General features: G+C 35.4%; 1 protein-coding gene across 4 annotated transcripts in view; it reads right to left on the bottom strand.

The window, feature by feature from the left end:
- Positions 1-16,523, bottom strand: part of LOC131524152 (voltage-dependent calcium channel subunit alpha-2/delta-1) — a 139,044-nt gene that overhangs the window by 35,522 nt on the left and 86,999 nt on the right. For all 4 annotated transcript variants that reach the window (XM_058750945.1, XM_058750946.1, XM_058750944.1 and 1 more), the window contains one exon: positions 13,113-13,187. In XM_058750945.1, the coding sequence (XP_058606928.1) occupies positions 13,113-13,187 (75 nt within the window). The remainder of the gene's footprint in view (positions 1-13,112; positions 13,188-16,523) is intronic.

The raw sequence follows: 16,523 nt of genomic DNA, 5'->3' as shown, positions 1-16,523 counted from the left end.
TAGAATAAAAATAAAAATTTGAATTCATTTTAATTTCAGATTTAAATAAATAAATAAAATTCACTATTACCTTTTTTATTCTGGCTATGGTGGAAATTGACTTCAATAGACACTGTCCACTGAAGTAATGGCTGCTGAAAATTCAGCTTTAGCATTACAGGAATCAGTTCCATTTAAAAAAAAAATTAAAACAGAACAGTTCTTTTAAATTGTAATAATATTTCAAAATAGTACTGTTTTTACCGTATTTTGGATTAAAAAAAAAAATGCAGCCTTGGTGAGCATTAGACTTCTTTCAAAAAACATGAAAAAAAAAATAAAAACAAATCTTGAGCAAACAAATTAAGGCTAAAAGAAATTGATTGGATTTATTTATTCTTCCTCTTGCTGAAAACATACACTGCAAAAAGTGATAAGTTGACTTAACTTAAAAGAAATTGAGGAAACCCGTTGCCTTAAAATGATTAAGTAAATAACAATTAAAAAAAAAAAGTTAAGTGAACTTGACAATTCACTTAACTTATTTTTTTAATTATCATTTACTTAAAAATTTTAAGGCAACGGGTTTCCTCAATTTTTTAAAGTTAAATCAACATCACTTTTTACAGTGTATGTGTTGTGTACGAAATGGCTATATGTAGCATAACTATCACAAACTCTTTTTTGGGTTTTGGGTTCCAAAACTACAGTAAGCTCAGTAATGATATTTGGTAATATATACACTACAGTACAATGCCTCTAAGATTACAGTTAGGAAGGCACTCTAGATATCGTACTACAACTATAGGAGCCAAACAAGCTATTGAGCACTATTTCACTCTATTTCTATGACAGAACGCACTGGATCTACCACTTTTTGCATGGTCTCACCTCAGGGAACGTAAGAGCAAGCTTTTTACTTAGCCTGCGGCGACGGCTCTGTTCTCTGTTCTAACGAGAAATATGGAGAGGATTTCAGGGTTATTTATGGGTGCCAAAAACTGACTTAAGCCTTGAAAGAAACCACACTTGTTAACAATGCTGTAATTGTAAAACACAGTAATCCATCATAGATGAGAACATTTGAAAGAAATAAAAGTGCATGCAATAAATCGATTCCCATCATGTAGGCCTTCCTACTGTTTGAACACAATTATTTCGATCTCTGGCGAGCAGACAACATATGGCTGACATACTATGAGGGTTTGTTCAATTTCTGCACTGTCAAAATCAAATTAGCCCTTCCTGCAGTGTTCAAAGTCTCCTTGAAAGACTCTCCAAAGTTCGTTCGAAGTGGTCGCTTTCTCTTAACTTTAGCCGACAAATTCAGTCATGTGTTTTGCACCGCTAGATGCTGGTGGAGCACTTTGAACTGTTTCCAGTAGATCTGGCACCCCATGGTTTAGGGGCTTGTGTTTGCATATCAGCGCTGCTCGGGGTTAAGTACGGCATCCACGGTTCAGAGATTCAATCCATGCCTACGTGTCTCTCTCAATCAGCCTGCTGATCTGCGGCCGCACCAGATCGCATCTCAACATCTGTCCTTGAGAGATCAAACCTTCAGATCTGATCAGAGTCGGCTCGCTAAACTAAAGTAAAACCGACCGGATCGCGCAGCCTGTTCCGCACATGGAGTCCGCTGGGAGCAATAATGCTGGCGTTTATGTTTGTCATGGCGCATGCATTTCGTTATTTTTTATGCCTTTAACGATATAGATGAGCTCATTAAAAAAAACATTGTTCGCGAGTTATGTTACGAGTTTGTTTCGGTAAAGTCTCAAAGGCTTTTTCGTATGAACGACAGGGAGTGGAAGACTCAAGAGTCTTTGTCGTTTCTTTTAATGCAAAAGCTGGAAGATGGAACTTTGAGGCAAGATGGAAATATGTCATAACATTCGTTCTGATAGTGACACCAAGGATGGAAATGTGTTCTGTACGCTGGATTTGACTGGCTTGTGGACTGAAGTTAATATTCTCCATATATAAGACCTGGAGCTTTGTTATTTTAATGTAGATTTAACAGCAAACATCATACTTCTCTGACCCAACATTTCAGCAATAACACTGACATGTTTCAGCACTTGCCCTAATTCACAAGCCAGGTGTCCTCAGGCACAGACAGCTGAAAGAGCGAAGAAATCTCTCAGAGTTACACATTAGGACTTAACAATAAGGATTTTTTCTACTGGTTCGGTTGGGGCCGTGGCCCATGCTTCATATTTTTACCTGTCCTGTTAAAATGTACTGTTACACAGACAGACAGACAGACAGACAGACAGACACACACACACACACACACACACACATATACAGTTGTGCTCAAAATTATTAATACCCTTGGTAAATAAGATCAAAGAAGGCTGTGAAAATAAGTCTGCATTGTTTATCCATTTGATCTTTCATATAAAATAAAAATAAAAAAGTCAAACCTTTAATTGAAGTAAAAAAAATAAATAATTGAAAGTGGGGGAAATAACATTAGGAAATAAATATTTTTCTCTAGTACACATTGGCCACAATTATTGGTACCTCTAGAAATTCTTATGATTAAAATATATAATATGAAGTATATTCCCATTCATATATAGAAATCTTATTATGGGCCGTGGTTGGATCTTCCAACAGGACAATGATCCACAAACAAACATCAAAACCAAAACAAAAATGGGTCACTGAGAACAAAACCAAGCTTTTGCCATGGCCGTCCCAGTCCTCTGACCTGAACCCTACAGAAAATGAGTGGGGTGAACTGAAGAGAAGAAACACCAACGTGGAGCTGTGAATCTGAAGGGTCTGGAGCAATGCTCCCTCTAAGCTGCGCGAGTGGCCACACTTCTTCAGGGAAAGCCATTAGATTGAATTCTAGTAAAAGCGAAAGAATCACAATGCTCGGGCAAACCGCTATAGAGTTAGAACTGGTGAATCCAGTTTACAGATTTCATAGAAAGAGAATGATGTGCACCAAATGAGTCGCTGTAGAAACCGAATAGGCTACTTCAATGGTTGTGGTGCGCTCAACACCAGCGCAAATGCAATGACATGTGTCATCATGTATTAAAGAAGAGTGGCTTGATTAAAGGGATAGTTCACCCAAAAACGATTTGGGTGATCGACACGAAACGATTGATTTGTGCGAGAAACGTGCGAGTATTTTTATCATTTTTTACCTCTAATACACCACTATGTCCAACTGCCCTGAGCGCATGCACTGCATCCGGTGCGTGATGTCTGTATATGCTCTGGCATAGTTTACATAAGCGCCGGAAGCGATCTGTCGCATATATATGTCACTCATTGTTTACACAGTGCACAATCTCTGTGCAGATGTCACGCACCAGATGCAGTGCACGGCACGCGCTCAGGGCAGTTGGACATAGTGGTGTATTAGAGGTAAAAAATTATAAAAATACGTGCACGTTTCTTGCACAAATCAATCGTTTCGTGTCTTAGGACATCAATGTATCGTTATGAGCCACAGGGTTTAATTTGGATTTGTCTGTGCATGTTTTTTTACTCTCAAAGATTCTGTGCCCATTGACTTGCATTATATGACTGACAGACTGCAACGGTTTGAGTTAAAAATATTAGTTTGTGTTCTACTGAAGAAACAAAGTCACCTACATCTTGGATGCCCTGGGGGTAAGCAGATAAACATCAAATTTTCATTTTTGGGTGAACTATCCCTTTAAGTGCTGGAAATAGCAGAGGATGGGCACAGAATGTTAACAAAACTCCGAGACATTTAGCTACAGTCACACACAGGTGTATTGTGCAAACTACTTCATAGGGAAGTTTAGACAGCTATAAAAGAATTCACGTTCACGTTCACGTTTTTTAGTTTTTTTTTTACATTATTTAACTTACAGATCTCAGCTTAAAGGGGCCCTATTATGCTTTTTCACTTTTTGAATTTTAGTCAGTGTGTAGTGTGTAAAGTATGTTTGGGCATAAAAAGATCTACAAAGTTACAAATCTCAAAGTCCACTCCAAAAGGAGATATTTAATTTTTTTTTAAATCCCTTTTCAAGAACTACAACGAACGGCTCGTTTGGACTACAAAGTTGTTTTCCTGTATTTGTGATATCACAAAGTGGTCCATTAGAATATCATTAAAATAAATCCCGCCTATGGAGATTCGAATGGTTGGGGGGGTGGAGAGAATGCTTGGTTGAGCACTGCACGTTTCAAAATCGAAACCCGGTGCGGGTGTTTTTATATCACTGTATTTCTGAAGGAAACCGATTCTCTTCAGAAAATTTTGGATGTCATTTTCATTTCATCTTGCATGTAATGTCTGATAAAGCAGCTTTTGTGAGTGGAGAGCTGGAGGTGGAGAAACCTCGCCCTCTCCCACTCCAACTGCGCCTCCTGCTGGCAGAGAATGAATTTGCATATATATGCCGCCACAAATAGAATAATTCCGTGGGACTTTGGTATAAATAAATTCAACTGTATAACAGTTTCACTACAATTCATGTTATAATGTTAGAATTAAAGAACAATAAACATAATACATATTACCGTTGCACTTATCTGTACATAGTAAACGCAGTTATTTTTAAGCTGCTGTTGACATCCTATCTAAAACGTGATTTAGCCCAAAACAAAAACAACAACAATAGTGTAACCACTTTAATATGTCTTGCAATATCCGTACGTGTAAAGGTTCTGCGCGATCCTCTTGTTCAATATTCTCGGGGTCTGAACTGATATGGCAATATTGACGAACTTGCTGTTTTGGCAAGGGGCGGGGCAGTACTGAAACACCATCTAAGCTGTTCGCCAATCACAACGCACTGGGACAGCTAACCAATCACAACACATTTTGTTTATCGGAAGGCGGGCCTTCATCAAACCCGGAACTAATCGAGCCGTTTGTGCCAGGCTGGGGAGAAAGGTGTTGTAATAATGTAAATTATGTGAAAAATGCTATTTTAGAACCACCAAGCACGAGAGCATGTTCTAGTACACCCCCAAAACCAAATCAAGACTTTGTAAAAGAGCATAACAGGACCCCTTTAAGTTTTGCTGCAGTTTGGTTTCCATTCTATTAGTTTAAATATTTTGTTTTGATAGTATATTATATTATGTTATATAGTAAATAATTGACCTTGTTTTTAATGGAGTCTCTTGCTCATCAAGGCTGTATTTATTTAAAAAACACAGAAAAAAACAGTGATATTGTGAATTATTATTGCAATTTCTAATTGTGGTTTCCAATTTTAATACCTATACTTTAAAATATAATTTATTCCTGTGAAGCAAAGCTGAATTTTCAGCATCATTACTCTAGTCTTCAGTGTCACATGATCCTTCATTAATCATTGTAAAATGCTTTTATTATCAGTGTTGAAACTGTTGTACTGCTTAATATTTTTTTTGGAACCTGTGTTACTTTTTTCTTTGATTCTTTGATTAATAAAAAGTTCAAAATAGATTATTCAAAATAGAAATATTTTCTAACAATGTAAGTCTTTACTATCAATGTTATGCATTTAACACATCCTTGCTGAATAAAGTATCTTTAACTTTCTTTACACTTTTTAAAAGTTTCTTTAAAAAAGAAAGAAAGAAAAAATTCTGACCCCAAACTTTTGAATACTTAGTTTATATTGTAACACAAAATCTCTATTTTGAATAAACACTGTTCTTTTGAACTTTTTATTTATCAAAACTTTCACAGGTCCCAAAAAATATTAAGCAGTACAACGGTTTCCAACATTGATTATAAATCAGCATATTAGAATGATTTCTGAAGGATCATGTGACATTGAAGACTGGAGTAATGATGCTGAAAATTCAGCTTTGCTTCACATGAATTAATTATATTTTAAAGTATATTAAGATTTCACAATATTATTTTGTGAAATAATATTTAGTATTTTTTATCAAATAGATAGGCTACAGCTTTGATGAGCATAAGAAACTTCTTTAAAAAAATTTACTGATCCCAAACGGCAGTGTATTATACTGTAAAAAATGTTTTCTCAGGCAACCTAAAATCTACATCATTTAGTTACATCAAGGTTCAAATCAAATATAGCACATTAAAGTTAAAAGTTACACAGTTTTTTGTGTGTGCGCTGTACAGGGTATAAAGATTAATGTTTTTGCTCAGGTGCCCGAAATGGCCTCTCAATAGAAAAAGTTTTGCTGAGCAAGAAAAAAAAATAGAGGGAACATTGGTCTGGAGTGAATCTGGATGAAGGAATGGTCTCTTGACAGATGTTCTCCAAACTTGTCAGGCATTATAGGTGAAGATTCAGAGCTGTTATCTTGGCAAAAGGAGCTTGCAAAAAGTATTGAATAAAAGGGTATGATTAATTGTGGCCAATGTGTATTAGAGAAAAACATTTATTTCATAATGAGATTTCTCTCCCATTTTAAATTCTTATTCTCCAGTGAAAGGTTAAATTTTTGTAAATTTTTAAAATAAAAGAACGAAAGGATTAATGATACAGATTTATTTTCACAGCCGCCTTTGATCATATTTACCATGGGTATGAATAATTTTGAGCACAACTGTACACACATACAGTGGAGCAAAAAAGTATTTAGTCAGCCAGCAATTGTGCAAGTTCTCCCACTTAAAAAGATGAGAGGGGCCTGTAATTTTCATCATAGGTATACCTCAACTATGAGAGACAAAATTAGAAAAAAAAAATCCAGAAAATCACATTGTAGGATTTTTAAAGAATTTATTTGCAAATTATGGTAGAAAATAAGTATTTGGTCAATAACAAAATTTCATCTCAATACTTTGTTATATACCCTTTGTTGGCAATGACAGAGGTCAAACGTTTTCTGTAAGTCTTCACAAGGTTTTCACACACTGTTGCTGGTATTTTGGCCCATTCCTCCATGCAGATCTCCTCTAGAGCAGTAATGTTTTGGGGCTGTCGCTGGGCAACATGGACTTTCAACTCCCTCCAAAGATTTTCGATGGGGTTGAGATCTGGAGACTGGCTAGGCCACTCCAGGACCTTGAAATGCTTCTTACGAAGCCACTCCTTCGCTGTTCGGGCGGTGTGTTTGGGATCATTGTCATGCTGAAAGACCCAGCCACGTTTCATCTTCAATGCCCTTGCTGATGGAAGGAGGTTTTCACTCAAAATCTCACGATACATGGCCCCATTCATTCTTTCGTTTACACGGATCAGTCGTCCTGGTCCCTTTGCAGAAAAACAGCCCCAAAGCATGATGTTTCCACCCCCATGCTTCACAGTAGGTATGGTGTTCTTTGGATGCAACTCAGCATTCTTTCTCCTCCAAACACGACAAGTTGAGTTTTACCAAAAGTTCTATTTTGGTTTCATCTGACCATATGACATTCTCCCAATCCTCTTCTGGATCATCCAAATGCTCTCTAGCAAACTTCAGACGGGCCGGACATGTACTGGCTTAAGCAGGGGACACGTCTGGCACTGCAGGATTTGAGGCCTTTGTTACTTTGGTCCCAGCTCTCTGCAGGTCATTCACTAGGTCCCCCCGTGTGGTTCTGGGATTTTTGCTCACAGTTCTTGTGATCATTTTGACCCCACGGGGTGAGATTTTGCGTGGAGCCCCAGATCGAGGGAGATTATCAGTGGTCTTGTATGTCTTCCATTTTCTAATAATTGCTCCCACAGTTGATTTCTTCACACCAAGCTGCTTACCTATTGCAGATTCAGTCTTCCCAGCCCGGTGCAGGTCTACAATTTTGTTTCTGGTGTCCTTTGACAGCTCTTTGGTCTTGGCCATGGTGGAGTTTGGAGTTGGACTGTTTGGGGTTGTGGACAGGTGTCTTTTATACTGATAATGAGTTCAAACAGATGCCATTAATACAGGTAACGAGTGGAGGACAGAGGAGCCTCTTAAAGAAGAAGTTACAGGTCTGTGAGAGCCAGAAATCTTGCTTGTTTGTAGGTGACCAAATACTTATTTTACAGAGGAATTTACCAATTAATTCTTTAAAAATCCTACAATGTGATTTTCTGGATTTTTTTTTCTCATTTTGTCTCTCATAGTTGAGGTATACCTATGATGAAAATTACAGGCCTCTCTCATCTTTTTAAGTGAGACAACTTGCAAAATTGGTGGTTGACTAAATACTTTTTTTGCCCCACTGTATATTATTAATATATATAAATCTTAAGCAGGACAACAGTTTTCAGCATTGATAATAATAAAGAATACACTTTAAAAACATTCAAATAGAAAACCGTTACTTTACAAATATAAAAAATTTAAACATTACATTTAAAGCAATACAAATGGTATATGCATGACAGTTTAAAAGTTTGAGTTTAAAAGTTTTTTTTTAATTGCTTTAAATGTAATATTGCAAAATTTTACTATAATTAAAAAAGTAACGGTTTTATATTTTAATGTATTTTTAAAATGTATTCCTTATTATTATCAAGGCTGAAAACTGTTGTCCTGCTTAATATTTTTGTAGAAACTGTGATTTTTTTTTTTTTTTTTAGGATTTTTTAAAGAATAGAAGGTTTAAAAATATTTATTAGAAATAGTTTAACATAAATGTAGATTTCTTGTAATGATTTTAAAGTATTCACTGATCAATTCATGCATACTTGCTGAATAAAAGTATTCTTTCAATAAATAAATAAATAATACTAAACGCAAACTTTTGTACAATAGTGTATATAATTTGAGTTCTAATTTATTTTTTAAATACAATTTTATTTTAATACAATTATTTAGGGTTTTAGTTAGCAATGATAACAACAAAATAAATAAATAAAATGTACATATCATATGCATACAATTATCTTATAACTATGTAAAAAAAAATAAAAAAGTCCTATAAATACAAATTCAAATTCAGTATGGTGCAAAACATTACTATTTAGTTTGACACTTCTATTACTGTCATACGACGGCATTTTAGTGCCACGTTAAAAAAAAAAAAATAATAATATATAATATAATATAATAATATACGTAATATTTCGAGAATAAAGTTGAAATTCCGAGAATAAAGTCGAAATATTACGAGAATAAAGTCGAAATATTACGAGAATAAAGTCGAAATATTATGAGAATAAAGTCGAAATACTACGAGAATGAAGTCAAAATATTTTGAGAATAAAGTCGAAATTACGAGAATAAAGTCGAAATATTATGAGAATAAAGTCAAAATATTACGAGAATAAAGTCGAAATGTTTCGAGAATAAAGTCGAAATGTTTCGAAATTAAAGTCGAAATGTTTTAAGAATAAAGTCGAAATGTTTAGAGAATAAAGTTTATAGTTATAATATTTTGAGATAGGCTATATCTTTTTGTGCATGCAAATGGACCGGATTGGGAGCACTGGGAGATATTCCAAATCTTAGTTTTCAAAATCTGTCAGTTTTATAGCGAAATACAAACATTATGTAGGCTATATTGCAATAATGTGTTTGTCAAGTGGCATGTGAGTCAATCATCTTTCCGATTACAATAACAAACGACGAGACATTATTTTTATTATAAATTAGGCTAAACTGTTTTTTTTTTCATGCCTTATGATGTTCCTTCACTTTATATCTTGCTATAAACATGAAACAAAGAGCAAAAATAAATTTTAATTTGTATTTCGTTATAAAACTGACATAATTTGAAAGCTGAGCTGTGTGTAAAAGCAACAAAGAACAAAATTGTTGTGATTACTGGTTGACTGGCGCGCAACAAATAATGAATGGAAGACGTTAAATATTATGTCCTCATTTACAGTATACCATGCATAAAACAGTTTGTGAATAGTCACTTAACATTTACAGCAGAAAAGACAACAATATAACAACCTTTAGAATGTTTTATTGCTGTTTAATTAAACAGGCTATGTGAGGAATGAAAGTTTGGACGCCACAGATGTTTTTGCGGAGCAGGTGGTGGAATTTTCACAATAATTTAATGAATTTATTCACATAAATACAGCGATCTGTCACGCCACATTAAAGAGCTTGAAAATCACATTATTGTAAGACACATAATTTGTGTTTCGCTATAAAACTGATTTTGAAAGCTGAGACTTTGTTTTATATTAAAAGCACAAAGCTATTGCTATCGGGTGGCTGGCGCACTACAAATAACGAATGCAATGGAAGACATGAAATATTATTTCCAAGCATACTGTCCCCGCGAGTATGACACATGGTATGATTAATCCCACATATATTTGTTGTGTATTAAAAAAGGGTTAAATAAGAGAGCTACAGCGCCCCCCAAAGGAATGTCGATTGAGTGTGTGAGCTGATGTTAAGATAAACAGTTGTTCCTGTTCAGTCTGTTAATGAATATCATATTCTTGATATTAAGCTGTTTCTGCGAGTCCTTAAAATTGACATCCCAGTAAGATGATGCGGCCGCTCGGACGCAACAATATTCAAATCAATACCGGTGGCCTGGCAACTTCTCCCGGTGCTCTCAATGCGGGCCATTTGCATACGCAATATAGGCTATACTCTCAAAATATTATAACTTTAATTTCTCGAAACATTTCGACTTTATTCTTGTAGTATTTCGACTTTATTGTTGAAATATTACATCTTTAATCTCGTAATCTTAGATTTTTTATATTTTTTTAACGTGGCACTAAAACGCCGCCGTACTATCACAAGTCACAACAAAAAAAATACATTAGCAGGCTAGATAACGTTACCTTGGTTACATACATCAATTAGCATAATCATATAGCATAAATACATCACCCAAAACCAAATGTTTACGATTAATGATAGATCTCACACTGGCCCCGAGTCATCCTTACTGTCGAGTCCTGCACATTTATAATTTTTTGCGATAGCATTTTGAGCTTAAATCAGAGAACGTCTAAACAATTTTCAATCTACAGCCAACCAGACATAATATATTTAATGCATTTTACCTCCTTAACTTGCGAGATTGTCATGGTGGGCTGGGGTTGTCTGAGACTGGGTGATCGACGGTGCTTTTACCATCCAGACCGAGGATAAACTATGACCCTGAACACATACACGTGATCTCTTTTCTCTTTCACATTCTTTGTTTAAAAGATGAAATACAGACTAGCCTATGTGTGTGGCTGGATACCAGAATCAAAGGAACCTGCAAACAGACTGATATGTAAGAAGTGGAGTGGAGTTGCATTGAGAAACATGTATGCAGGTTTGCTGCCAGAAACACAGCGTATTACTTCGGGCGATTTGCAAAGGTTATGTGCAAAGCTCACCCGGCAGAGGGGCTGTGTGCTCCGATCCAAAGGAAAAACTATATGAGCGGCTGTTTACACACCGCAAATGCATGTTCATACATTCTAAATCTACAACTTTACATATGAGGTCAGATACACTTGTCAATAATGATACGAGCTGAATCACTCGCAGATGCTTGATCTTCCCATTTGTGTCATGGGATAGATAAATGTAATTAACTATACAAATATATGAATGGAAGGAAAAAAGGGATGATATTAGGGCTGGGTATTGCAATATGTCAAAATTCAATGCATTACAATAAATTCCATTCTGAAAATTGAAACCGCACCAAACACCACATAAGAAAAAAATACCATGCTTTGATAAATCATAATTATGAAACATGACATACAAAGTTTAAATAATGACATTTTAAGCCATAATTATGACATGGAATGTAATTAAATCTGACATAGTGAAAATCTGTATCATAATGAAATTATGATTTTTATTAAGGCTTTATATCTCATAATTATGACTTTGTATGTCATAATTATAACTACTTAATATGTCATAATTATGATTATTTGATCATAATTATGATATATTATTATGTTTTTTTTTTTATCATATGTGGTGGAAATGGGCTTCTATAACAACCTGCTTCTTCATTAATTGAACTGTGGGAGATTAAATTAATTACTGATACAACAACTTAAAGTATCAATGCAATATTTAACAATTTTATTTAATAACTGTGATTACGTTAATATAAGATTATATTTGCAAAGCTCTAGATTACACCACCATTCAAAATTTGAGGTCAGCAAGATTTTGATCTTTTATGGTCTATTATGCTCACCAAGGCTGCATTTATTTGATCATAAATGCAATAAAACAGTAATATTGTTTTTATTGTAATATTGTTAACATTTATTTAATCAAAACACAGTAAAAATGGTGAAATAATAGTGAAATTTTAATATATTATTTATTCCTGTGAATGCAAAGCTGAATTTTCAGCATTATTACTCTAGTCTTCAGTGTCACATGATCCTTCAGATATCATTCTAAAATGCTGATTTGCTGCTTAAGAAACACTTACTATTATTATTATTATTATTATTATTATTATTATTAATAATAATGTTGAAAACAGTTGTGCTGCTTAATATTGTTTGTGGAAATATAGTACTTTTTTATCCAATTTTTTTTTTTTTTGTGATGAATAGAAAGTTCATATATATTTTTGTAAAATGCAAGTATTTTTTTAATATAACTTTTCAGCAATATATATATATATCTCACTGACCCCAAACTTTTAAACAGTAGTGTGTATGGTGTAATTTCTCCAAACAATTATTTAAGGCCAATTATACTGTATTGTCATGAGACCATTGTTAAAAAAAATCTATTTGGACAGCTTTAAAAACAGTAAAATTAGATACGATTTAGTGCAAAATTTTGAATGGATTTCATTCCATTACAACATGTTCATCCATGCCAAATCCAATACGCCATCAATGCTGAGAGGGACAATATTCAAAACAGCAGTTCATCAATTGGGAACTTCAATGGCAGATTCGTAACTTAAATTTGGTCCTCCGTAATACTGAACATATGCTTGATATAAATGCATATATGAACACACAGACATGTGTACATGCCATTCAAAGTCAAACACACATACACACACACACACACACACACACACACTCACACACATGTAGGTGAGAATGAACATAAATATGCAGCACATATACACAGACAAAAAGGGAGGGGGATATAGTGATAAAGAAAGAGAGAGATACAAGAACTACAGATGTTAAATAACACCAATGTCAAACAAGAAACAAACGTATTAGACAAGTATGTTATGGCTTCCCACCACAAACAGCCTCAAAACCTCTTCTTGGGTCATAAATGTGCTGTGATGTCATATTTTAGGTATTTGGGTAAAGAAAATGCTTTGGTACCTTTGGTTGCAGGTTTGGATGGAGCAGCACGTAACCGTTAGGATCAATTGCGAAATAATATCCATTAGGACCAATCTGAAATGAAATAAGAGAAGAACAGTGAGGACACCTCGAAAAAGAAGACCACCATCAAACCCAAATCCCTGCTTGGACCGAATGGGCCTGGTTCCTCCGAGATGTGGTGGTTAATCCCTCACTAGCGAGGTACTGTCTAATATCCCCCGAGAACACCGACCCGAGCTGTCAATCACCCCCGAGCACTTAGCGTTAATCAAATGTGTCGGTTCATCTGGAAACATTCCTCTGAGCTTAACAGAAAATCACAACCATTTACAAATCAAATGTAAGTACAAACAGATGTAATGTACAAGGGCTTACGTCCTCTTAAGAGCGATCTTACTGTAAGGAGGCGAAACCGCAAGGCGGCAGACCGCAGAACAATAGTGCATTTATCTTATGCGTGCCGTGTTATTCTTATTACAGCGACTCAAAGAGTCCGCAAAGAAAACATCTAACACATGAGCTTCGCTTTGTTCTCTTATAAATTGAATTATGTAGTGTTCAAGGAATAGTTCACCCTAAATGAAAACTCGTCGCCATTTACGCGCCCTCACGTTGTCCCAAAACCAGATTTTCTTTCTTCTCAAGTTTTTCTTTTTTTTTTTTTCTCATGCAATGAAAGCAAATAGGGCTATCAAGCACTGAATCTGAGAATAAAGTACCATAAAAGCACCATAAAATTAGTGTATGTGATTCAGTCGCTATATACTAAGTGTTTTGAAGCCATGCAATTCTTGCCTGTCTCGTCTTTGACATCAAACTGGTGCGACACGACTGACACTTCAGATTTTATTCTACACCATTGTTCAAAAGTTTGCGGTTAATGTTTTTCAAAGTCTCTTATGTTCACCAGGGATGCATTTATTTGATCAAAACAGTAAAAACTGAAATATTATTACGATTTAAAATAACTGTTTTATAATTTAATATATCTTAAAAAAGTAATTGTAGCACTTTATTTTACAGTACGTGTACTTCCCTGGTACATACAGTACATGGGAAATATATTGTACCTACAGGCAAATGAGTGGTAACACAAAGTACTTACCTGAAGTGTCTGTACATGGTAAAAAATAAGAAACACGGCTGTACTTAACAGTCGCACATGCATGGTAATTAGTTTGTACATACAGACAAGTGTGGGTAAAAACGGTCACTTACAGGTAATGCCTGTACATGGTAACTAATTAGATACTTTACTGTACTTACTCATGTGTATACATGGTAAATATGTAGTACTTTCGGACAAGTGGGTACAAACCGGCACGTCCTTACAGTATATGTATATGGTAACTAATAAGACACATTACTGTACATACTAATGATATGTACATGGTAAATGTGTAGCACCTACAGAAAAATGTGGTATTATGTGGTAAAAACAAGACACATAATGTACTTGGTAAGTCCTAACCTCGCCTAATAAAAAGAGGACTGTTTTCCAATTGCTTGTGTAGGACTGTTAATGCTAAATTGCCCTCCACAACAGTGCTTACAAAATTTGAAGAACTGGTAATTCCTGTGTAATTATTTTATTTTACAGTCCTATTTCCATATACTTACCATGTAAGTAGTGGTGTATGTACCTATTATATAATGTACAGAATAAGTTATGTGGTACTCAAGTTGGGGGGTATAAACATGGACCAAGGTACTTATTGAGTAATTGATGGTAGGTGCCATTGCAGTTTGGAACTTTGAAAGTTGGTTGGGAACACGGCAGTAACTGTGCAGCACTGCATAGTGTTAATACTTAGCAGGCACAGTCCTTTTAAATAGGGATTTTGACACATGGCAATCAGGAGTTGCAAATATGAGTCCGGTAGCTACTGTATAATTCCAAATAGTCCAGGTGATATGTAAAAATAATGTTTACTTTTCATAAAAGCATGAAACTTGGTACACTTGTAAAGTTTGCAGCCCTAAAAATGTTCAGAAATGGAGCCATTGCAAAAACACCTCGTGGTTGCCATGGCGACCATTTTACTTTCCGCCATAACCAAATTATGCATTTTGTGACATATCTCCTGAACCAAACATGATAACACAGAAAAGGTTATGTCTACCCCTGTGTTTTGATGGTCAAGGATTACAATGATACCATATACAACAACATAAACTGTTCAGGTGAAGAGGTAATGATGAAATCAGCAATGAGCAACACAGTATCACAGCATTTACAAAAGTCCATATTATGGCTATTATTTTTTACTTTCTTTGATAATTAACTAACATTGTATTCATATTATAATATATAAAGATTGTTTTCAAGAATACTATCATATATTTCAGAGAAAATCATCTCAAGTAAGTGTATTTTTCCTTGACTCTCAGGCAGAGTCAGGTAGGCAGTAGTGTGTTTCCAATACATTCTTGTTCTCTCTCAACAACGCTCTAATATCACATGCAGACGGCAACGCAATCAGGTGAACAGTTAATGGTTAATTCAGTGACTTTATGAGAAGGATTACAATGAAATCTCAGAAGATGCAGAATGAAATTTCAAACATATTTCATGTAAACTTAATTTATAATCACTCTCTGGGGCCAGAGTTGTCTATTATGTTGTCCACAAGGGGGAAGCCAGAGTCCTGCATACACGCAGGTGAACCGCTGATGTAACAGGTGGAATATTTATGTGTAGGGTGCGGTGCAGGCTGGACAGTGACAAGCACGGGCAGGTTGCGGGTGCAATAACCAAGACTATTTAGACTCGGTCCAGTACACACTCAGCAATGTAGCCAATCATGCTGCCACTGATTGACAGCTGTAGTGATTATATTAAAGAGAGTGCTCTTTGCTTGCTTTCTGTATTTAATCTATTCACAATTTGAATAAAAGTTTTAATAAATTAGTTTTGTCTACTTTACATAGGAGATTTAATGCAGGTGCAGTTCGGGTCCCAGTTTTTATATCAAATGGGTCGGGTATGGGATTAAATTAGTGTTGCTGTCAGATAACGTGCAGGGTGTTCTGTTAATAACTGCGATTGTGGGAAGATCATTTCATCAGCCAGGAAAGGTGAATTAAAACGCCTCTCTGTGATGTTACCACGAGGCATCGCTTACTTGCAGATCTCAGGCTTCTGGAGGGGATGTCGATTCATAAGAGTGAGGAGGAAGTAGGAGGGTGCTGAGCCTGAGGCTGTTCTGTATGCAAACATCAATGTATTGAACTTGATGCAACCGGTAGCCAGTGCAGGGAGATAAAGAGAGGAGTAAAGTGGGCCCTTTTGGGCTCATTGAAGACCAGTCGTGCCACTGCATTCTGAATCATTTGTGGAGACTTGATTGTGCATGATGGAAGTTCAGCCAGAAGAGCATTGCAATAGTCCAGTCTAGAAATGACAAA

This window comes from Onychostoma macrolepis, chromosome 18 (assembly GCF_012432095.1).
Source record: "Onychostoma macrolepis isolate SWU-2019 chromosome 18, ASM1243209v1, whole genome shotgun sequence".
NCBI lineage: Eukaryota > Metazoa > Chordata > Actinopteri > Cypriniformes > Cyprinidae > Onychostoma > Onychostoma macrolepis.
Note: the sequence above shows the minus strand (reverse complement) of the source record. Positions and strands in the feature narration are given on the sequence as shown.